This window comes from Microcebus murinus, chromosome 4, assembly GCF_040939455.1.
Source record: "Microcebus murinus isolate Inina chromosome 4, M.murinus_Inina_mat1.0, whole genome shotgun sequence".
Taxonomy (NCBI): domain Eukaryota; kingdom Metazoa; phylum Chordata; class Mammalia; order Primates; family Cheirogaleidae; genus Microcebus; species Microcebus murinus.
In genome coordinates this window covers 83,018,525-83,043,827 of record NC_134107.1, presented here as the reverse complement: position 1 = coordinate 83,043,827, position 25,303 = coordinate 83,018,525, and the positions used below count along the sequence as shown (strand labels likewise).

At 37.0% G+C, this 25,303-nt stretch overlaps 1 protein-coding gene across 3 annotated transcripts; it reads right to left on the bottom strand.

The window, feature by feature from the left end:
* Window positions 1-1,070: 1,070 nt before the first annotated feature.
* On the bottom strand, window positions 1,071-25,303 carry BIRC2 (baculoviral IAP repeat containing 2). 3 transcript variants are annotated; one of them, XM_076002465.1, is made up of 10 exons: window positions 24,654-25,300; window positions 23,236-23,451; window positions 21,202-21,950; window positions 20,998-21,097; window positions 7,403-7,481; window positions 6,763-6,811; window positions 5,246-5,488; window positions 2,134-2,388; window positions 1,816-1,857; window positions 1,071-1,707 (listed from the first exon to the last, which is right to left on the bottom strand). In XM_076002465.1, exons 3-10 carry the CDS (start codon window positions 21,947-21,949, stop codon window positions 1,514-1,516), a joined length of 1,710 nt encoding a protein of 569 aa, XP_075858580.1. In that variant the 5' UTR covers window position 21,950; window positions 23,236-23,451; window positions 24,654-25,300; the 3' UTR covers window positions 1,071-1,513. The 3 variants fall into 3 exon arrangements, with proteins under 3 accessions (XP_075858580.1, XP_075858581.1, XP_012625973.1); XM_076002466.1 differs by having other exon boundaries at window positions 21,202-21,605; window positions 23,340-23,451; window positions 24,654-25,289; XM_012770519.3 differs by having other exon boundaries at window positions 21,202-23,451; window positions 24,654-25,303.

Genomic DNA, 25,303 nt, shown 5'->3' with positions numbered 1-25,303 from the left:
GCTCACGCCTGTAATCCTAGCACTCTGGGAGGCTGAGGCGGGCGGATTGCTCGAGGTCAGGAGTTCGAAACCAGCCTGAGCAAGAGCGAGACCCCGTCTCTACTATAAATAGAAACAAATTAATTGGCCAACTAATATATATAGAAAATTAGCCGGGCATGGTGGCGCATGCCTGTAGTCCCAGCTACTCGGGAGGCTGAGGCAGCAGGATTGCTTGAGCCCAGGAGTTTGAGGTTGCTGTGAGCTAGGCTGACGCCACGGCACTCACTCTAGCCTGGGCAACAAGCGAGACTCTGTCTCAAAAAAAAAAATAAAATAAAAAAAATAAAAAAAAAAAAAAAGTTAGGGTTCAAAAGTTAGGGTTTCAATGTTGTTCTAAGCCCATTAAATCTGGGGGGGGGACTTCCTTTACATTCCCTCTACAATGGTAGAGACAGACTTTCTCTCACTGACATGAGGTCATGAAACTAGGTGTATGCATTTGGACCTATATACATGTATCAGCACATCAGGGTATATTCTACCTCAAATAAAGGCAAGATAAGAGACTGGAGGATAGAATAATTCTCACCCACCCTTCCCAGTGTATTCTCTACTTAAAGGGATCTAAAAGAGTTGTGAGGTGAGAAGAAAAATGGAGAGATTTTTATATTAGACCTCCTTATCCACCTGGCCTCAGAAGTCTGCCACAGAGCCAGATCTGGGAAAGGTCAAATATGATTGGGTTCAAAAAGGAGGTACTTACCATTGCCTGTATCCTGCACCTCCTCAACATCTATGCAACAAGGCAGTTAGGCTATTTTCTGAAAATCCTAATGCTAATTTACACAAGTTTACTTATTTATTAAAGGTTTTTTGATACTGATTAATTTTTCATCTAATATGTATAAAATACAAAGCAACAAGAGACTGTCATCTAAAGGAATCATCATAAATCACATTATTATTTAAAAATATTTCTTAGTAATTTGTTTCATAAATTCAGACTTTTTACTTAATAGCATTTGAGTGTAGTGAAGTACAATGAAGAGACATGAAAATTACTTTTTAAATCAGGACAGAAAAAACAATTTGATGGTGCAATCTTTTTAAAGCACTTTATTAAGATGTTTCTCACAAACTAAAGGAAACTAGAGGAAAACTTATTTACTAGTAAGAGAAAAATTCTTATTTTATAACACAAGTGAAAAGCACCAAAGAGAATTTGGCATCATAACTCTGAACTCCAGAGTTCCCTGTTTCCAATTGTTTTAATCTACACTGTAACACACTACTTAAAGCTTTCACACATATATACTTACATATCTCATCAAACACAAATCTTTCCTTGTAAATACACAGATTAAGATTAAATATAAAATACCATCTTTTTAGAAATTAGTACCAAAGCAGATCAGAACACAAATATTACTAATTGAAGAACCAGTTATTCATTTTTTACTTCAGATGGCATCAAATGTTCAACAATATTTTAAAGACTTCTATATAGGCTATGAAACAGCCTATTTTTCTTTTATGAGAGAAATGTACGTACAGTACCCTTGATTATACCCCTGCAAATGGGGCATTTTCTTAGAGAAGGGGCACATTCCTGGCACACTACCAGATGACCACAAGGAATAAATACAATGGAAACTTCTTTGTCCATACACACTTTACAAGTTCTTTCTTCTTGCAACCTTCTCAATTGTTCTTCCAGTGACAGTCCTAATAACAAAAAAATAACTTTTGTGAAATTCAGTTTCCATTTTATATCCCATAAAAAAAAATAAAGGTAATATTTCATGTTGGTTTTAAGTCTTAATTTTGTCTTACCTGAAACATCTTCTGTTGGAATATACTTCATATTCTTATCCACTGAGGAAAGAAAAAAAACATACAAAAAGCATCACTCTACTAAATATAAAGCTGCTTCACCTATTTTTTTCACCCACTACCTTTTAAATAATGTAGATTCTAGCTATATATTACCATTGTTACATGTAGGCATACTACTTGAGTAATAAAAGACTTTTACTTTTTTGGAACAAGTGAAATGTATAGATTATAGTTTGTTAATTAGATTTATTTTGCTCATCAGACAGATGTACATAATCCTAAGGATTTCTAAAATAATTTTCCCAAGAAACTCACCAAATAAATTCTTATGTAACGTTGAGTCAATTTCTTTTAGACAGTTTTTGAAGATGTTGGCTGCAGCATTTCCTTTAACTAAAATGGTATCAATCAGTTCTCTTGCTTGTAAAGGTATCTGTGTTTTTTGTTTAATAATATCATGTTCCTGTTTATTAATTACATTGGCCTTTAAAAGATTATCCAGGATTGGAAGCACACACGTTAACTGTTGAAAGAGAGCCATTCTATTCTTCCGAATTAATGACAAGTCATCTTCATTTTAAAAAACAAAAGGAAAAATTCATTAGATTTTAAACTCCTTCAACTATATTCATATAGTCACAAATAACCCTACAAACAATTTCGGCACTAAATAGAGGTCAATAAGAACAAAATAACTTGTCTGCATTTTAATATCTGTCATTTAAAAAACTTCCAGAAGATTTAGCTAAGATATATAGTACATACAGGATCTCTGTTTCTGTAATTTTTTTTTTTTGAGACAGAGTCTCACTTTGTTGTCCAGGCTAGAGTGAGTGCCGTGGCGTCAGCCTAGCTCACAGCAACCTCAAACTCCTGGGCTCGAGTGATCCTTCTGCCTCAGCCTCCCGGGTAGCTGGGACTACAGGCATGCGCCACCATGCCCAGCTAATTTTTTGTATATATATCAGTTGGCCAATTAATTTCTTTCTATTTATAGTAGAGACGGGGTCTCGCTCTTGCTCAGGCTGGTTTTGAACTCCTGACCTTGAGCAATCCGCCCGCCTCGGCCTCCCAAGAGCTAGGATTACAGGCGTGAGCCACAGCGCCCGGCCTGTTTCTGTAATTTTTAAGTCTATATATTCACATGTCCTAGAGCCCTGCTTTTCCTTTATTCTGTTGAAAGTAAGCAGAGAATTTTAGAAGACAGTAAAAATTTCCCAACTCTATATTCACCCCCAACCCATGGAATTAATAATACTGACTTCTGTTTGCATCATATCACTTTGCTTTTATAAGTACTTTCATATTAATTATCTCATTTGATACAAAAATCCTATCAATTAAACAAGGTAAATGACTGCCTCTCATTTTCAGATAGGGAGAAAAAGACTCAGAAAAAAATGAGTGACCTGTCCAAAGTCACAGATAGAGTGGGGTGCAGAACCAGGTCTCCTAGACTAGTATTCTTTTCAGTACTCCACACTTAAGAAACAGTAGTATGCTTGGGCTGTGAAGTCAAGGCAGACCAAGGTTCCCATCCTCACCTTGCCACATACTAAGCTATGTGCCCTAATCTCCCTCCATACTACTTAGTTTCATTTACAAAATATACATAATAACAGTATCTTCTTCAGAGTTGTGAAGATTAAACAATACATGTAAAGCATTAGCACAATATATAACACATAGTTCACTACTATTACTACATTTTATAAATGTCTAGGTTTATAACAATTTTTTTATTATTTATTTATTTATTTTGCTTCTCCTCTGGCAATGGACTGATGGATATAACAATTTTTTTAAAACTACATATGAATCAAGCCTGATTGTGCTTACAAAGCAAATGTTTTTCCTTTACTCTCACATTACCTAAAATTCCATAGTTAATTTGTATTTATCGAATATGGCTATGCGGTTTTTTGGTGCTTTTATCACTATAAAATTTAATTGCCTGTTTTCAAAACTTTCCAAAAAATTTTTAGAAGTATACCTCTATAAGGTATAAGCTTAATGAGAAATAAATTATAAAAAGAAGTCTATTTTCCTTCCCCTTTTACATCTAACAAGTAAAACTGCTCTATTCATCTCCAAACTACAAAATTGCCCTCTCTGACCAGAACTTACCCTTCTACCTTAATTCTCCTCACTGCTAACAAATTTGTTCCTTCACCTTTTCAAGATGTCCATGTCATTCCCAATTCTACTAGCACAAGAGCTGTCTCCTAGCTTTGCTTCAAATCTCACATTCTAATCTAGGTATCAGTCAGGTGTCTCAGTGATGTTCTCTTGTTAGCACCCTTAAGTCTTCCTCCCTATTCCTTATTTGGCCTTTTCCCTAATAATTCTGCCAAATCCATAATTCAAGACTATTCTCTGGCTCCCACAAAGTAGAACAAAGTCACAAAACTAAGGTGACTAGATTTATAACAGTGATTTATATAACCTTAGCTGGGTTTCACTACTGCTTAACAACCCTTAAATCTTTTCATTTTTCTGAGGCCATTTTTTCACCTAGTCCCTCCCACTTCCCAAATCAATCTACTTAATAATAAAAAATTTGTTTATGTGCTAGACACTGTGCTAAAGTGTTTTACTTGCAACATCTCATTTAATTCCTACAGCAACCCTATGGGATTAGTGCTATTTTACAGATAAGAAAGCAAAGAAGTATCTTCCAATCCAATACCTCTATTTATACTACATATGCAACCTTCACTTCTCTGCTGGCTCTTTAACCCTCTTTAAAGTATTAGCCTCCCCAGATAATCTACATGCTCCTTGAGAGCAACCTCCATGATTAGCACAGTATTTGGCACTGGTGCTCATGCTCAATAAATATTTCTTGGAGGAAAAAATGACTACTCAAAATACTTGGTTTTGGAGCCTGAGGCTTAATACAATCCGGATGAATACCAAAATCAGTTTCCCCACTATCCTTGGCTTGGGTAGAGGATTCTCATCAAGCCCTAGGAATTTCATCATAAATTCTGTTTTTTGTATTTTTGTATAAGGATCACCCAGCAAAGATTGGGGAGTAAAATATATTAAGAATATGATTTGAAGAAACTTTTTAAAAAAGTAGAAATAAGACCTATATCCAAGTTTAAAATCTTGCTTTTTCATAACAATTTAAATTTGTTATATATGAGGAAGAAATGCAATGTATCTCAAGAAAAGAGATTATGCTAAAATTCTCTAACTAGGATAAATTAGGGAATCTTATCAGAATATAAACATACAAAAAAGCAGTAGTCAATGGCTCTAAATGAGGGACAGTTGAGGGGGTGGAAAAGAAGTATGGCTTGGAAATGACTTAGGGGCTCCTCACAGCAGTTAGTGGATGTGACAAGGATGCTGTCCTGTAACATCTGAGACAGTCCTAGGAGCTCCATTAAGAGATAATGTGACTAACATTCCCAAATACCTGATGCCATTTCTTCAGCTTGTCTTTCCTTTTCTTCTTCTCTTTTTTCATCTTCAGCATTAAGAAGTGCAGATACGATATCACTAACTGTTTTGTAGTTCTCTCCAGTTGTTAGGATTTTACTCTGAACTGTCTGCTTTATCAAGCTTCTACTAAAGCCCATTTCCAAGGCAGACTGAACCACAGGTGTATTCATCATGACAGCATCTTCTGAAGAACTTTCTCCAGATCCAAAATGAACAACTATTTAAAAAGACATTTGCTAATATTAAATGCCACAAATATAAAACAATGGAAAAAAAATAATGACAATGGCACAATCTTTACTCTCATATCCTGGTAAGGAAGAAGAGCTATATGTATCAATTACCAGTAATTCCAATAAAAGTTTAAACTTGGATGATGGTCAAATGACAATATAATTAATATGCTGTACTTTTTAAAAATACCACTTCCCTAGCTACGTTGTAGACCCACTTAATGGAAGACTCTTTAGGGATCTGTATCTTAAAATTCCCTCAAACGATTATGATGTACAGTTGCTTCTGGAAACCAACAGGCCACACGAACTTAGACGTGAGAAATGATCTTCTCCAGCCAGGAAAAAAAAAGTAAGAGAAATCACAAAGACTTTATGGAAAAGTGGCATTACAGTTTGGACTTGAAGGACAGACAGGGTCTAGATAGGTGGATAGCTGAGGTAGATAGAATAACATAAACAAAGATGGGAGGTACAGTAAAATGGAAAACTGGTTCACCCAAAAGATACAGTGAAAAATACACAGTGAAAAAATATATACAAAGTAATATGATTTTTTAGATAGCGACAGATGATCTAAAGAAAAAAGTAGTGTGAGGTGATTAAAAGAAATCAGGAGGCAGGCAGGCAGACATCTTAGGCAGGGAAGCATTTTCTGCTAAGAGAGTCAATGCTAGCTCATTTGGTACTTTTGTGAAAAACACAAAAAGATGTAATTCTGTGAGACACTTTACTGCCATCTGCTGGAAAACTGTTATAATAAACATATAAATAAATAATATCATCAATGTGCACTGCACTCCCTTGCTCAAACACATGTGGAGTCCCTGTCTCAAAGGTAACACCAGAACAAAGATATGAATAAGGAATGAGCTATAGGAATATCTGAAAGAAGTCTTCCAGGCCAAGAGAATAGTTAAGTGTTAAATCCTTAAATCAAGGGAAAAGCTTGACATGATCAAGAAACAGAAAGAAGGTGGTAGAAGGTTTATTTTTGCACCTCTCATTTGGCACTGCTTTGACCTATTTGTTGTTGTTTCTCTTGCACATATCTTATTATCTCCCTAGTAGAAATGTCAACACTTTAAGAAGATTAGTATACTTCCTAGAATCCTCTAAAATGTCATTAATCTTAGTAGATATATAATATTAGATAACTTTCCACTATTCTTCCCTATGGCTTCAACCCCACCTTTTTAAAATACATACTATTGTTCCAAAAATTCCCATTTTATATTTGAAATTTTTTCATACATACTTGGTGGATCGGCATTTTCATCTCCGGGAGTGTCTGAAGTTGACAATAGCTATTAAGAGAAAAGTTAATAGGTAAAATCAGAAATCTCAATCAGAACACAGAAGTACTAAGTTAAGTTTACCTGAAGTAAATGCACATACTCTTTTGAAAACTAGGTAATTTATATACTTCACTTTGTTTTGTTTTATCCTAATTATCACATAGATTTCTTTAAACTTCACCTTATTCCAAATTAGAATTTAAGGATTTCTCCAGATTTAGGAGAGTAGAAAAATCTATTAATGGTTTCTCATTCCATTTAGAAAGTAAGATCTCGATTGGGTTACTCTCAAAGGGTCTCAACTCCTAACAAGTTACTTTTTGTTTTTCTGGAAAAGAGTGAAAAGACACTAAACTTCCTTCTCCAACCTACCACAAATTTGTACAGTGGCACAATGAATGATTTTTCAAAAAACTAAAAACAAATATTTTTTAAAGCCCTGAATAAACAAGTTGGTGACAAAAGTAAAAATAAGAGGTACTATTAATATGGATAGAAAATACGTAACTATAATTAACAAGACTACAAATGTAACTTCTAATATTTTTGCAATTATTATAAAGCAGAATTCAATGTTGTTAATCTTTAAAATGTATTTACCTGTTCAAGAAGATGAGGATATCTACCTTGAATTTCATCAACAAACCCCTGTCCTTTCATGCGTATCAAGAACTCACACCTAAAATGTAAGAGGATAATTATTTTAAAAATTGTTTCATACCAAAAATATAACATGATCATTCTAGAAAAATGGCTTTCAAACCCTTTTTGATTGTACCCCATAATAAAAACATTTTACATCACAACCCACTATACACACATATTTAACAGGAAAAATATTATCATAAAAACAATATACATTCTTACTATGTGTTGCATTCTGATTTAACACAACAAAAACGACAAACAAAAAGAAAAGAGTCTCTACCTGGAAAGCTAATGTTTGAAAAACTAACACAATTTACTTTGTGGCTGAACATAATTTCAGAAATAATAACTAAGTATTAACTCCTAAAATGTGATCTTTTGCAATATATTAACTGCTAAACTTTCTCCAATGTTCACTCTTCCATTACATTTGAAACACAATTCACCACCCTCCCTTCAAAAAACAGAGAATCAAATATTTTCCTCTATACATAACATAACAGTGTTTTTCAAATGTTTGTTTTTAAACTACTAGGGCTTCTCAAAGATGTTCCAAGAAGTTCACATACCATCTGTTTCCCTTGTATATCTTTTGTTTCATCAACAAATGGTAGTAAGCTGGGTGTGGTGGCTCACACATGTAATCCTAGCACTCTGGGAGGCCAAGGCAGGAGGATTGCTCAAGGTCAAGAGTTCGAGACCAGCCTGAGAAGGAGCGAGAGCCCTTCCTCTACTAAAAATAGAAAAAATCAGCCAGGTGTAGTGGCACACGCCTGCAGTCCCAGCTACTCAGGAGGCTGAGGCAGGAGGATTGCTTGAGCCCATGAGTTTAAAGTTGCTGTGAGCTAGGCTAACACCATGGCACTCTAGCCCAGGAAACACAGAGACTCTGTGTCCAAAAAAAAAAAAAAAAAACCACAAATGGTAGTAGACAATTGGATATCCATATGCAAAAAAGAACAAGAACCTTAACCTATGCCCATAACTAAACTAAAACTGAATCATATACCTAAATGTAAAACCTAAAACAATAAAAATTCTAGAAGACAGGAGAAAAATCCTTTTGTCCTTATGTTAGGCAAAGAATTCTAAGAAGCCAAAAACATAATCCATAAAACATAAAATTGATAAACTGCCATTGAAATTAAAAACATCTGTTGTACAAAAGATACTACTAAAAAAAAAAAGAAGACAAGCTACAGACTGAAAGAAAATTTGCAAAAGTGACATCAGCAAGATGGCAGACTAGAAGACACCAGCCTTCTTCCATCCACAAAAGAAGAGACACCTATCCACAAACAAAAATAGCTCTGGGATAACTCAATAGTCCAATTAACCTAGAGCAATACGGTGAAGCAAAAAAAAAAAAAAGAAGAAGAAGAATCACACTGGGAGATCTGCTTAGCAGAGATGTGTGGAAATGGCTAAGAACAAAGGGGCTATCTGTATCAGCCATGTAGTAAGTGCCATCGCAACCCCCAAGGGCTTGTTCTAGGGAGGACCCCAGCAGCCTTTGCCACTGAGGACCTCAAAGGCCTCTGAGATAGCCATAGACTTTCTGAAGGTTTCATAGTGAAAGACCCTATGGTTCATTGGTACTGATCCCAGCAGGATACTCTGAAGAGGACACTGACAGCTCTGACCACTAAGGATGCCGCTGCACCCCTCCCCCTGAAAAGGAGCAGCTCTTGCACCACCCAGGGACAGAGCATCCCCCACCCCTCACCTCCACACATGCTCTAGACCCCCAAGCTGCAGCTGCTACGTAAGACTCTGTGCTCCGTGGCTGCTCTCCTTGCACACACTCCAGATTCCAGCTCCACAGTTGCTCTGTACACGTATATGCTCCAGACCTAGCTGTGTGTGCGCCCATATCTCAGGCACCAGAAGCACCACTGCAACAGCCTAACCAGCAACCCAGACTCCAGAGCCACTATCTATCTCCTCAGGTACTACACTCTGAACCTTGACTCTGTGGCTGCTCCACAGGCATCCATGTATCAGACACCAGTGCTGCCACAACCACCATGAGGGCACCAACAAGCCAGAACCAGCACCAAGAGGGATCCCTGTGGCCATGACATCTGTCAGGGCGGGGGGAATCAAGAGGTCCCCAGCAGCCTTTGCCACCCAAAACCCTAACCCCTCACTGTTGGTGTGAACACCTGCAGCACTGGATGTTGAGAATCCTTACAATCCTCGCTGACAATGACCTGAGCTAACAGAGCTGGAGAGAAGCTCTACTCCATGGAGACAGAACCACCACACACCCCTATCGATCATCGCCCTTACACCCACCCACAAGCAAAGATCTTTCCCAAACAAAACCAGTTCATAAAGTCTAGAAGGGGTAACTGCTGTTCCATCAAATGCACAGATATCAACACAAGGCTACAAGAAAGAGAGAAAGGGGGAAAAAACCACAAAACTGCCAAAGGAACACAATAATTTTTCAGTATTCAACCCCAAAGAAATGGAGATCTATGAACTGTTGGATAAAGAATTCAAAATAATTGTTTCAAGTAAGCTTAGCAACCTACAAAAGTTGCTAAGACAATGAAATCAGGAAAATAATACATAAAATGAGAAGTTCAACAGAGAAAGGGAAATTATAAAAAGGACCAAACAGAAGTTCAAGAGCCAAAGAATATAATGAAAAAAAAAAAAATGCAACAGAAAGCATCAACAGCAGACTGGATCAAGCAAAAGAATAAATCTGGGAACTCAAAGACAGGACATGTAAAATTATCCAGTCAGAGGAGGGGAAAAAAAACAGTGAAGAAGGCCGGGCGCGGTGGCTCACGCCTGTAATCCTAGCTCTCTGGGAGGCCGAGGCGGGCAGATTGCTCAAGGTCAGGAGTTCAAAACCAGCCTGAGCAAGAGTGAGACCCCGTCTCTACTATAAATAGAAAGAAATTAATTGGCCAACTGATATATATATAAAAAATTAGCCGGGCATGGTGGCGCATGCCTGTAGTCCCAGCTACTCGGGAGGCTGAGGCAGAAGAATCGCTCAAGCCCAGGAGTTTGAGGTTGCTGTGAGCTAGGCTGACGCCACGGCACTCACTCTAGCCTGGACAACAAAGCGAGACTCTGTCTCAAAAAAAAAAAAAAAAAAAACAGTGAAGAAAAACCTACATGAATTATAGGATACCATCAAGCAAACCAATATTTGCATTATGAGATTTCAAGGAAGAGAATACAAAAAGAAAGCGTAAAAGGCTTAAAGAAACAATGGCTAAAAACTTCACAAATCCACAGAGAGAGAGAGAGACATCCAGGTAAAGGAAGTTCATAGGACCCCATGCAAAGACTTCACTGAAACACATTATAACAAAACTGTCAAAAATAGAAGATAAAAAGATAATCTTAAAAAGAGAAAGTGAAAAGAAACTCATCTCATACATGAGAACTCCCATAAGACTGTATCAGTGGATTTCTTAGCAAAAACCTTACAGGCCAGGGTGTGGTGGTGTGCACCTGTAGTTCCAGCTACATGGGAGGCTGAGGTGGAGGACTGCTTGAACCCACAAGATCAAGGCTGCAGTGATTACAATTGTGCCACTGTACTCCACCCTGGGCAACAGTGCGAGGGTCTCTAAAAAAGAAAAAACCTTGCAGGTCAGGAGACAGTTGGATGATATCATATTCAAAGTGCTGAAAGAAACAGACTGCCAAACAGGAATACTTTACCCAGCAAAGCTGTCCTTCAGAAATGAAGGCGAGATAAACACTTTCCCAGACAAACAAAAGCTGAGGGAGTTCATCAACACTAGACCTGACTTATAAAAAATGCTGAAGAATTCAAGCTGAAATAAAAGGAAACTAATTAGTTATATGAAAACATATTAAAGTATAAAACTCACTGGCAAATATAAATATATAACCAAATTCAGAATACTCTAAATTTGTAATGGTAGTGTGTAAACTTTGATATAAAGGTTAAGAGAAAAAAGTATTAAAAATAATTATAGTTACAATTTCTTCATGGTTACATAAAAAGATGTAAATACTGACATCCAAAACAAAATGGGGGGTCAGAGTAAAAAAGAGTTTTGTATGCAATTGAAATTAAGTTGTTAGCAGCTCAAAATAGACTGTTATAAGATGTTCTATGTAAGTCACATGGTAACAACAAAGTAAAAACCAATAGCAGATCCACAAAAGCATACCACTAGAGAAAATCATCTAATTGCAAAGACAGCAAGAGAGAAAGAACAGAACAAAGGGTCTACAGAACAACCAGAAAACAATCAACAAAATGATAGTAGTAAACCCTTAACTATCAATGATTACCCTGATTGTAAAAGGTTTAAATTCTTCACTCAAATAACATATAGTAGCTGAATGGACTGAAAAAACAAGACCAAACTGCATGCTGCCTACAAGAGACTCAATTCACCATTAAGGACACACGTAGTATGAAAATGAAGGGATGGAAAAGATATTCCATGCAAATGGAAACCAAAAGAGAGCAGACGAACCCATACTTAGATAAAATATACTTTAAATCAAAAGCTATAAATAGAAACAAAGTCCACAAGAGGATATGACAATTGTAAATATATATGCACCCAACATCAGACCACCTAAAATAAGTACATAAAGAAAATATTAACAGATCTGAAGACAGAAATAGACAGCAACACAATAATAGTGGACTTCAATACTCCACTTTCAACAGAAAAAAACAGACAGAAAATAAGGAAATATTGGACTTGAATGACACATTTGATTTGGGACCAGAGTGTTTTGAATTTTTTCAGATTTTGGAATATTTGCATTATATTTGCCAATTGAGCATCCCTAGTCTAAATCTGAAACCTAAAATGTTCCAATGAGCATTTCCTTTGACCATCATATCAGTACTCAAAAAGTTTCAAATTTTAGAGCATTTCAGATTTTGGATATTCAGATTAGGGATATTCAACCTTTATATAGAACATTCCACCCAACAGCAGCAAAATACACATTCCTCTCAAGCATACATGAAAAATTATTCAGGATAGATTATATATTAGGTCACAAAACAAGACTCAATAAATTTATGAAGACTAAAATTATATCAAGTATCTTTTCAGACCACAATGGTATGAAATTAGATATCAGTAACAGGACAAAAGCTGGAAAATTGACAAATACACGGAAATTAAACAACACATTCTAGAGAATCAATGAGTCAAAGAAGAAATCAAAAGGCAAATAAAAAAAAATCTAAGGACAGTGAAACACAACAAACCAAAACTTATGGGATGTAGCAACAAAAGCAGTTCTAAGAAGAAAGTTTATAACTATAAATGCCTACATTAAAAAAAAAGAAAAATCTCAAATAAACAACCTAACTTTACACCTCAACAAACTATAAAAAGAACAAACTAAGTCCAAAGTTAGCAGAAGGAAGGAAATAACAAAGATGAGAAAAGAGATAAATGAAATTAGAAACGAAAGAGGAGGATATTACAACATACTACAGAAATACAAAGGATCAAAAGAGACTATTTAAACAATTATTTGCCAATAAACTGGATAACCTAGAAGAAATAAATTCCTAGAAACATGCAACCTACCAAGGCTAAAATCATGAAGAAATGGAAATCTGAATATCCTTATAACTAATAAGGAGATTGAAGGCCGGGCGCTGTGGCTCACGCCTGTAATCCTAGCTCTTGGGAGGCCGAGGCGGGCGGATTGCTCAAGGTCAGGAGTTCAAAACCAGCCTGAGCAAGAGCGAGACCCCGTCTCTACTATAAATAGAAAGAAATTAATTGGCCAACTGATATATATATAAAAAAAAAAATTAGCTGGGCATGGTGGCGCATGCCTGTAGTCCCAGCTACTCGGGAGGCTGAGGCAGAAGGATCACTCAAGCCCAGGAGTTTGAGGTTGCTGTGAGCTAGGCTGACGCCACGGCACTCACTCTAGCCTGGACAACAAAGTGAGACTCTGTCTCAAAAAAAAAAAAAAAAAAAGGAGATTGAATCAATAATCAAAAATCACCTAACAAAGCAAAGCCTGTGACCAGATAGTTTCACAGCAGAATTCTACCAAATATTTAAAGAGGAATTAATCTCAGTCCTTCTCAAACTCTTCAAAAAAAAAAAAAAAAAAATCAAAAAGGAGGAAATACTTCTTAACTCATTTTACAAAGCCAGCATTACCCTGACACCAAAGCTAGACAACATTACAAGAAAAGAAAATTATAGGTCACTATCTCTGATTAACACAGATGCAAAATCATCAACAATATACTAGCAAACCAAATTCAGCAGCACATTAAAAGAATCATATGCTATCAGCAGTCCCCAACCCTTTTGGTACCAGGGACCAGTTTCATGGAAGACAATTTTTCCACAGACCTGACAGCGGCAGGAGATGCAAACAATGGGGAAGCCACTGTTGTGAAAACATATGAAGCTTTGCCCACTGCTTACCTCCTGCTGTGCGGCCCCCTCTTCCTAAGTTTCATGGAATACAATTTTTCCATGGACTAGGGTAGGGGTGGGGGTGCCACCGAAGCTCTACAGCCCAGTCCCTAACAGGCTGCAGACCAATATCAGTCCATGGCCTGGGCTTTGGGGATTGCAAGCAAGATCTAGTGAGACTTATCCCTGAGATGCAAGGATGGTTCAACATACACAAATCAATAAATGTGATACACCACATTAACAGAATAAAGGATAAAAATCATATAATCATCTCAACTGATTAAGAAAAAGCATTCAACAAAATTCAACATCATTTCATGATAAAAACTCTCAACAAATTAGCCACAGAAGAAATGTACCTCAACACAAAGACCACATATGACAAGTCCATACCTAACATCATACTAAATGATGAAAAGCTCAAAGCTTTTTCTCTAAGATGAGGAACAAGACAAGGGCCCTCACTCTTGCCACTTCTATTGAACATAATACTAGAAGGCCTAGCCTAGGCAAGCAAAAGAAATAAAAGGCATCCAAATCAGTTTAGAAGTAAAACTGTCTCTCTTTGCAGATGACATGATCTTATGTATAGAAAACTCTAAAGATTCACAAAAAAAACTGTTTAACTAATTCAAAAGTTGCAGAATACAAAATCAACATACAAAAGGTAGCAGCATTTCTATACTCTAACAATGAACTATCTGAAAGAGAAATCAAGAAAATACAAGTAATCCTGTTTATAGTAGCACAAAAACCAATAAAATACTTATGAATAAATTTAACCAAGGTAAGAGTTGTACACTGAAAAATATAAGACACTTATGAAAGAAACTTAAGATAACAGAAATAAATGGAAAGACATCCTATGTTCTTGGATTCAAAGACTATTGTTAAAATGTCCACACTACCCAAAGCAACCTACAGTTTCAATACTACCCCTATCAAAATTCCAATGACATTTTTCACACAAATAAAAAAAAAAACCCTAAAATGCATATGGAACCACAAAAGTCCTGGGCCAAAGCAATCTTGAGGAAAAACAAAAAAACTGGAGGCATCACACTTCCTGATTTCAAAACAATATTACAAAGCTACAATAATCAAAATACTATGATACTGACATAAAAACAGACATATAGACCAATGGACCAAATAAAGAGCTTAGAAATAAATCCACACATACACAGTCAACTAATCTTCAAACAGTGGACAAAGAATACACAATGTGGAAAGGATAGTCTCTTCAACAAATGGTGCTGGGAAAACTGGAACCCTATCTTACACCACCTACAAAAATTAACTCAAAATGAATTAAAGACTTAAATGTAAGACCTGAAACCATAAAACTTCTAGAAGAAAACATAGGGAAAAAGCTCCTTGAAAATGGTCTTGGCAATGGTTTTTTGGATGTGACACCAAAAGCAGTCAACGAAAGCAAAAATAAACAAGTAGGACTACATCAAACTAAAAAGCTTCTGTTCAGCAAAGGAAACAATAAAATGAAAAGGCAACCCATGAATGGGAGAAAATATTTGCAAACTATACATTTGATAAAGAGTTAATGTCCAAAATAGTTAAGGAACTCACATAACTCAATAGCAAAACTCAGTAGCAAAAAACAAATAATCAGATTTAAAAATGGACAAAGGATCTGAATAGACATTTTACCAAAGAAGATATACAAATGGCCAACAGATACATGAAAAGGGGTTTGACATCACTAATCATCAGGGAAATGCAAATTAAAACCACAATGATATACCACCTCACACCCGTTAGGATGTCTATTACCAAAAAGACAAGAGATGACAAACATTGGCGAAGACGTAAAGAAAGAGGAACCCTCCTACAATACTGGTGGGAATGTAACTTAGCACAACCACTACAAAAAACAGTACAGGGGTTCCCCCCAAAATTAAAAATGGAACTAGCATATGACCAAGCAATCTCTCTTCTGTGTAGATATCTGAAGGAAATGAAACCAGTATTCCGAAGCGATATCTCTAACTGCCATGTTCAAGCAACTTTATTCACAATAGCCAAGATATGGAAACAACCTAAATGTTCACTGATGGATGAATGGACAACAAAAATGGGCCACAGACACACAATGGAGTATTATTCTGCCAAAACAAAGAATATCCTGCCATTTGTGACAACATGAATGAAATGGAGATTATGCTAAGTGAAATAAGCCAGACAGAAAGACAAATACAGTTGACCCTTGAACATGGGTTTGAACTGTGCAAGTCCATTTATACGTAGATTTTTTCAACCAAATGCGGATGAAAAATGCAATATTTGTGGGACGCAAAACCCATGTATATGGAGGACCAACTTTTTAAAATTCATTCACAGGTTCTTCAGGGCCAAATGTGGGACTTGACTATGCACAAATTTTGGTATATATGGGGGTCCTGGAATGAATCTCCCAAGTATACCAAAGGATGACTATACTATAGGGTATTACTTATATGTGGAATCTTAAAAAAAAATCAAATTTATAGAAACAGAGTAGAATGTTGGGTGCCAGGGGCTAGGTAAAATGGGGTTGGTCAATGGGTACAAAGTTTCAGTTAAAAGATGAATAAGTTCTGAGGATCTAATGTATAGTATGGTGACTATAATTAATAATACTGTGTTGGATACTTGAAATTTGCTAACACAGTATCTCTTAAGTGTTCTAGCCAAAAAAAAAGTTACTATGTAAGGTGATGGATGTGTTAATTTCATTGGGCTTATCATTTCACAATGTATACGTGTAGTGAACATCAAACACATACAATTTTATTTGTCAATTATACTTCAATACAGCTGAAAAAACAAAAATAAAGTTTGTAAAACACATCTGATAAAGGAGTTGTATCAGAATATATTAACTCTCAAAACTTAAAAATTTTCAATAGGCAAAAGATTTGAACAGTTTACCAAAGATACACAGATGGCAAATATGCACTTCAGATGTTCAACAATATTAGTCATTAGTGAAATACTAATTAAAACCTCAAGACATAAAAGAAAAAATTACAAAAAAAAAAAAAAAAAACACCCACAAGACACTACTACTACACACCTATTAGAATGGCTAACATAAAAAAGATTGACATGTGCAGTAGTTCATGCCTATAATCCTAGCACTTTAGGAGGCCAAGGCAGGAGGATTGCTTGAGGCCAGCCTGAGAGCAAGACCCCATCTCTAAAAAAAGAAAAAAAGAAGCCTGCGCGGTGGCTCACGCCTGTAATCCTAGCTCTCTGGGAGGCTGAGGCGGGCGGATTGCTCGAGGTTAGGAGTTTGAAACCAGCCTGAGCAAGAGCGAGACCCCGTCTCTACTATAAATAGAAAGAAATTAATTGGCCAACTAATATATATAAAGAAAAAATTAGCCAGGCATGGTGGTGCATGCCTGTAGTCCCAGCTACTCAGGTGGCTGAGGCAGAAGGATTGCTTGAGCCCAGGAGTTTGAGGTTGCTGTGAGCTAGGCTGACGTCATGGCACTCACTCTAGCCTAGGCAACAAAGAAAGGAAGGAAAGGAAGAGAAGAGAAAAGAGAAGAGAAAGAAAATTAACTTGGTGTGGTGGCACACACCTGAGCCCATGAGTTTGAGGTTGCAGTGAGCCATGATGAGGCCACTGCACTCTAGCCCTGGCAACAGAAGGAGACTGTCTCTCAAAAAAAAAAAGGACTTAACAACCAAGTGTTGTTAAGGATGCAGAACACCTGGAAGTCACATACATTGCCAGTGGAAATTCAAAATGGTACAGTCTCTTCAGAAAACAATTTGATAGTTTTTTATGAAGTCAAAACCAATACCTGCCATACAACCCACCCACTCCTAAATAATTTACTCACAAGAAATGAAAACATGTTCACAAATATTTGGAGTGGCTTTATTATTGCCCCAAACTGGAAGCAACCCAACTGTTCTTCAACTGGTGAATGGGTAAACAAATTGTGATATGGAATATGAATACCTAATGGAATATTACTCAGCAATAAAAAAGATAAAACTACTGATACACACTGCAACATGGATGAATCTCAAATGTACTATGACAAGTGAGGAAGTCAGATGCAGGCTATATACTGTATGATTGATTCCATTTACATGACATTCTGAAAAAGGCAAAACTATAGTAACAAATAGGAAATCAGTGATTGTTAGGACTGGGGGATAAGAGGAGAGAGTGGCTATAAAGGGGCAGGAGGGAACTTTCTGGGGTGATGGAAACGTTCTATATCTTAATTGTGGTAGTGGTTACATGTCTGTATGTGTCAAAACTCACAGAGGAGAAGTCTATGTAAATGATACCTCAATAAACCTAACTTTAAAAATAAATCAAAAAGTAAAATTATTCCTCTTTTAAAACAATACTTTGAGAGGGTCAAATATAATAATCATGCACAGAAGTTAGTAGAGATCGCATAAGCATGCTCAAGACTCAAGTTTATTATGTTATTATTATGACAAAGCCACTTGTCATTGTATACTCAATCTTTATATAATTTTAAATTATTTTTATTCTTTGACAATTTATATTCACAATTTAAAGACAGGAAGTACAGTATCTGTACCCCCCACATCTGTGGGTTCCACGCCTGTGGATTCAACCAACCTCAAATGGAAAATATTAAAAAATAAAAAATAATGCACCAATAAAAATACATATTAATTTACATTGTATTAGGTATTTTAAGTAATCTAGAGATAATTTAAAGTACACAGGAAGATGTGTATAGGTTATTTGCAAATCTATGCGATTTTATTTATTTTTGAATTTGTTTTTACAGACTGGGTCTTGCTCTATCACTCAGACTGGCACTCTAGGCTCAAGCAATCCTCCAGCCTCAGCCTCCCAACTAACTGGAACTACAAGCAAGTGCCACCACACCTGGTTAATATTTCAAAAATTTTTATAGAGATGGGGTCTATGTTGCCCAGGCTGGAGTGCAGTGGCTACTCACAGGCCTGATCATATGACACTACAGCCTTGAACTCCTAGGCTCAAGTGATCCACCCACCTCAGCCTCCTGAGTAGCTGGGGCTATAGTCATGTGCCACCACCCAGCCTACCATGCCATTTTATATAAGGGACTTGAGCATCCAAGGATTTTGGTATCCTTGAGGGATCCTGGAACCAATCCTCTACAGACATCAAGGAACAACTGTATAATGAACTCTGCCTACCCTGTATTTCTCTCTTCTCCAATAAACTTCATGAGGATGGAGATTCTTCTCTGTCCTATTCACTGTTATAACCCCAGCATCTAAAAGCGGTACCAAGTAGGCACCCAAATACTTAATAAATAAATAGTGTTAAAATATACTAATAACAATTCTCCATTTACTTTTTTATTTGCTGAGATTAAAGCTTATTCACAACTGAAATTTGTTGTTTTCAGAGAAGTATTTACAAAACATACCCTTAAGTCTTCTCCTTTATTTAACCATTTAAAACAAAACACAATTTACAAAAAGATTTTGTTTCATAAAGTACAAAATGTAGCAATTCAAACACTGGAATTTGGAAGTTGTTTTTGTCTCTCACACCACAACATCAGTTAATTATAAATTACATGTATACAATCTCACAGAGCCCAGCATAATTCACTTATAATTCCGACAAAACATGCTTTTTTCTTACATAACTTAAAGTAAATAAAAACATCACTTTTCAAAGTAAAATAAGTCAAAATTTATCTCAAAAGTACATTGGTACTTTGAGATGGGAGTCTCTGCCTACCTCCTCATTTGCTGGCAAATTAAAAAACTCCTCTTTCCTTCTCCTAAAAAATAATTATCTTGATATATCATGAATATTAATAACATAATTTTAAAATATAACTTTTAACAATGTTCTGATCTAAAATAAAGTATGTTACTTCAAAGTTTTTCATCATATATCATACTAAATGACAAAAAGATCTTTTAATTTCCTGAAGGGATTCAAGAGAGTCTTTACTATCGTGAAAGGCACCCACAGGTCAAAACATTATCTATACTACATGATTTCACTTATGTGGTATCCAGAGTAGTCAAATTCACAGAGACAGAAAGTAGGATGGTAGTTGCCAGGAGGTTGGGGGAGGGCTTATAGGGAGTTAGTATTTAATGGATATGGATACAGAGTTTCAGTTTCAGAAGATGAAAAGTTTCTGGAGATGGCTGGTGATGATTTTACCACAGAATATGAATGTACTAAATGCCACAGAACTATACTCTTAAAAATGACTAAGATGGTAAATTTTACATTATGTATATTTTATCACTACACAAAAAAATTATCTAGTCCAACCCCTCCTCATTTTACAAATGAGGTCCAAGTTCACACAGCTACTCAATTACAAAGACAGAATTAATCTCTAACTCTATTTCCACAAACAACACTGCCCCTAAATTCCTTCTAGGCTTTAATAAAAATATGAGACACTACCAGAGACAGAGTGCCTAAAAAGTTAAGTGATCATAAAAAAGACAAAAACTGTATAAAAAAATTTATAATTATAATTAAAATTGGCAGTCAGATAGGATTTTATTTTATGCCATTTTTTATTTTTCAGAGACAGGGTCTTGCTTTGTTGTCTGGGCTGGAGATCATAGCTCATCACAGCCTCAAACTCCTGGCCTCAAGCTATCCTCCCACTTCAGCATGTAGAAGTGCTGGGATTACAGGTGTGAGCCACCATGCCCAGCCACCCATATGCATTTTTATATCTGCCTTATTCCTACATCCATTTTATGCCTCTTCTTGTTTTCCTTTTCCCTTAATACTTTTCTCTAATTTATGTTCTTTTTGTTCTATTTTACGTATCTTTGTAATCCTCACGTCCTCTTTAAAGCAAGATTGAAGATAAATAAATGAAATGTAGGACAATTGCAAATAAGTCAACAAGAATAAGTTAAATTATATCTTGTGTACATGACTTACAAAACAAGAACAGTACACAGAACACTGCAGAGTATTTTTCATTAAAAATAATTAAAGTGAAAATTTGGTCTTTTAGAAGGCTAATTCTCCAATGGTATAAAAGATTTATGATTTAAAGGTAAATAATCACGTAAGTATGCCTACTTCTTTTAAGCACAGAGATCTGTACAGAAATACATTTTCAAAGCAGTTACCTTGGAAACCACTTGGCATGTTCTACCCACGGATCATCTCCAGATTCCCAACACCTCAAGCCACCATCACAACAAAAGCATTTGACATCGTCATTGCGACCTAAAGGAGGGTAAAAAAAGGACCAGAAATTGGATGAATATATGTTTTAACATGTAAATCAAAACGAACTAGATAAAATGTATAGCTATTAATTAGTTCCTTACCCACATAATAAAAACCAGCACTTGCAAGCTGCTCAGGCTGAACTGGAACAATAGACGGCCAGCACATAAATGTTCTCATTCGAGCTGCATGTGTCTGCATGCTCAGATTGGAAATGCTAAACCTCAGTGTTTCTAGAGAATTTTCCAAAAACGGACAGTTGGGAAAATGTCTCCGGTGTTCTGACATAGCATCATCCTTTGGTTCCCAGTTACTTAGCTTTCCACCACAAGCAAAGCAGGCTACCCTATCTCCGGGTCCTATATAATAAAAACCAGCTCTTGCCAAATCTGATGGTGACAAAAAGGTTAATGGCCATGTATGGTAAGTAAGAAATCTGGCTTCTTCCGTACTCATTGCGTAGCTGTAGGGGTTAGTCCTCAATGGAGAGAAGTCTTCGACTGCTCTAAAATTAAGAGGGTTTGGTGAAAGGTTGGAATAAGAACCACTGAATGAGCCACTATGTTCCAAAGTGGGAGATAATGATTGGGCAAAACTGTTTCTCATCGGAGAAGTATTCTTAGAGGTGGATCCCATGCTAGATGAAACCAGATTCTGAATAAAGCTACAGCTAGGATATAGTTGTTTATGCTTTTCAATAGGATTGTCTCCTTGTTTCCAGTTATCCAGCATCAGACCACAACAGAAGCATTTGACCTTGTCATTCACACCCGTGTAATAAAAACCAGCACGAGCAAGACTCCTTTCTGAGACAGGAACACCAGCAGGGAAAGTTGAATATGTAGACATTCTGTAGAGTTCACATGAAAAGTCATACTTCATTTTTTGTTTGCTGCCATTTGTCCAATTTGACAAGATAGGGCTATCTTCCATTATACTCTTAATTTTTTGATAAGAGGGACCTGGGACAAGTCTTGGAGAGGTAGTTTTGTGCATGAGTAGGTGATAGCACTGTTTGATGGCTAAAACCTTCACATGAAATTTCCTATCTCTTCACACTAAATTAGATTTTTACTACAAAAAGGGAATCAAATTATAGACTCTTACTTAAATAGAATTCACGATACCTTCTTTACTGGATTTACATGAGTTTACACTTAGGTAGAATGAAAATCTCTCCTCAATTACCAAGATACTACTTAGACCTCCTTAGGGATTATAATAAACTCTTTTAGATAACTCAAATGATATTCACTCACAATTTGGCATAAAACTAACCTAAAGGCCTGAGAAAGTTGATCCACTTCTGAAAATATGTTAAAATGCTTTGATTTTTCTAGGAGCTTTATATTCTCAAAATTCTAAACATCTATAGAATACCAATTTATGCCTTTAATTTACTTTGGGTTATAAGCTATGAAGCCTGGATATATATCAGGCCAATTACTGATTATGCCACAAGAATAAAAAATTGTATGCAGCCTTCTTTCCCTAAAAGCACTTTAATACATTCCCCCCAAAATCTCATTTTTATAGTAAACAAAAGTTATTAAAGTCTTCATATAGTCACAATATCTAAAAGCTAATTTCATAGAGCTTATCATCACAGTATTTATTTAAGTGGGTTACATTAGCTTCAGTTAACTTTTGGGGAAGTCAACATCCACAACCTTTGTTGAACCTGTGCCTAGTAAAGTGTATATGATGTTAATTTTGCTTGAAGTTCACAAACTGTAAACTCTTTCATCCTTGTTAAATATTATCTATATTTGTTTCCATTTCCTGCAGCAACATTTAGTCTTCCTAACTTTGTATATACCACTTTATTATACTTGATCGGCTGAAGGTATTTTTGCCATCAACTTAACTAGTTAACCATAAAATTTCCATAGCACACACTTTTTATACTGCATTTAAAAACTGAATTTATAGATTTCGTTTCTTGAGCAAAAAAGAAAAAAAATAAAAAATAAAATAAAAACTGAATTTAAAAAACCTGAATAACCTGTTTTACATTTAAGGACCATTCAGCTCAAATATCAGTCATACTGTAATTAAAGATGAATCAATTTATCAAAAGATACAGGCTGTCCTTTCTAGTGTTATAAAAAATTCCTAACAAAACATTGTATTACCAACAGAATTACTGCTTAGCATAATGACCCAGTAATTAACTCTTCTAGGCCTCTTTCTGAAAACTCTTCGATATTTTTAAGATGTAATTTATACACAAAATTACACTCCACAGAATTCAAGCTATATCCCTTTATAAAGTTGCAGCGTCTCCATAATGGGATTTATTACTGCAGGGGGAAAAATGGGAAGGAAAAAGACTCTTCAGGGCTGTAAATCTGAAAAGAAAGAACAAAACGTATTTTAGAAAATTGTATTTGCGTGGCAAATAGAACTCACAGACTATTCAATTTATTCAGTAAAGTCTACAAATGATTTACACTTTATATAGTACATCTTAATTTCAGCACTTTGTCACCAAAACCTCCTACCTGAAAAAGCTTTTAATTAAAATTAAAAATGCAAGATACTCCCGTAACACTAATATACATGTCTTTAAAATGCACAACTTTAAAGACAGATGGACACTTCCACGCAGGAAAACATTTGGTCCTTGGTCTCCTACCCTTTTCTGATGTAAAGGTATCTCTGATACTTTGCTGGAGTGACAGTGGTTTAAAAAAAAAAAAAAAAAAAAGAGCCTCCACTACACCCAGTCAGCAACAATACAGGAACGTTATTTCTTAATGTCAAGTTTCTCCATGACTAGGCAAACTGCTGTAAAATGCACCAGGACTTATCAATTTAAACTCTACCATTCCTTCACAATTCCAAAGCAACAACCACTGAAAGCAACTCGAAAACAAAACATAAAGCAAAGGCTTGTGAAACAGTTGCCCTGGCAATAATGACCACCTGCGTGATTGCTTTAATTACACCAGGTCTTGTATTTTTAAATTATAGACTTTTATCTACAAATACCGTACTGTTGATTTTGCTCTCTCTATGCAATCTGTAGCTGGGCAGAGCATAAACTGGAAGGGAAAAGACGAGAAACTATGGCATTTACCTAATAATTTCCCAGAGTTATTTCTCACTACACAAACCAGACGACTACTAGAGCGACAGAGCGCAGTTGGAACCGTCTGAAATATGAGATCCTACAACCACAGAAATGTCGCCAATATGTTAAAGGAATGCCGAGGACTGAGTTTTAAATCTCGCAAAAGAGCCAAGAGAAAAAAACATCTTGGTCATAGTCCAAAGGCCAGAAAAGTGGGCGGCGGCCGGAGTGGGCTTGAAAACAAGTCATTTTTTTTTAAAAATCACTTTCGGTTGCAAGTCTTGAAGTTGGCGTTTCCTAACTAAATAAAAACCTCGGCGAGAGTAGAAAGCGGAGAGCCCCTGGCGACACTGGACCGAAGGACCCCAGGCCCTGTCCTTCCAGGCCAGGGTCGCAGCCCCAGGGAGGGGTGTTCCCGCGAGCCCCGCCGTCCCAACCCGCCTCGCGCCGCCCGGCCCCGGAAGGAGCCGCACTCACCGCAGAGCCGGCGCAGCAAACACGGAAGCTGCGCGGCTGCCTGGAGACCTCCTCAAACCGGGGACGCAGCGGCGCCCACAGGAGAAGCGGCCCGTGAGGCTCTGCTCCGGCGCTCCCGAAGCTCCCAGCCCCAGCCGAAGCCACGCCGACGCACAGTGACGTCAGCGCGCCCGGCCGGGGACCCGCGTCAACCGCACCGCGAGGGCGCCCGGGAGTCTGCTGCCGGAAAGCGGAACCCTGGGTGCGTTCTGCTGTCGGGAGACGCCCGGAGGCCGGGGAGCGCCCACCCGGAGTTGCGCGGGCGTCCCATGGGGACAGGCACACTATCCACATCCACTCTTTGTTTCGTTTTTTAAACCCGGCTGTTTGTGCACCCTTAACATTTCCCTCTGTCTGTCCCTAACATTCTCTTGAGAGAGGACGTTGCCAACCGTGAGCCGTTGCGTTTGAATCTTGGGAAACCCTGCGGACACGCCCTGGCGCCGAGGGTTTTGCGCCTCCCCTGCGTCACCTCAGAGTTCTGGTCCAGCCCCTGTCAAAACTCCTCTAGTGTGAAGCCTCCACGCGTCCGAAATGACCGCATGTGAGGATGCAGTCAGTCTGGTGGCGTTTTTTTGCTGCAGTTAGGTGAACAGTTGTAACCGTTTTTT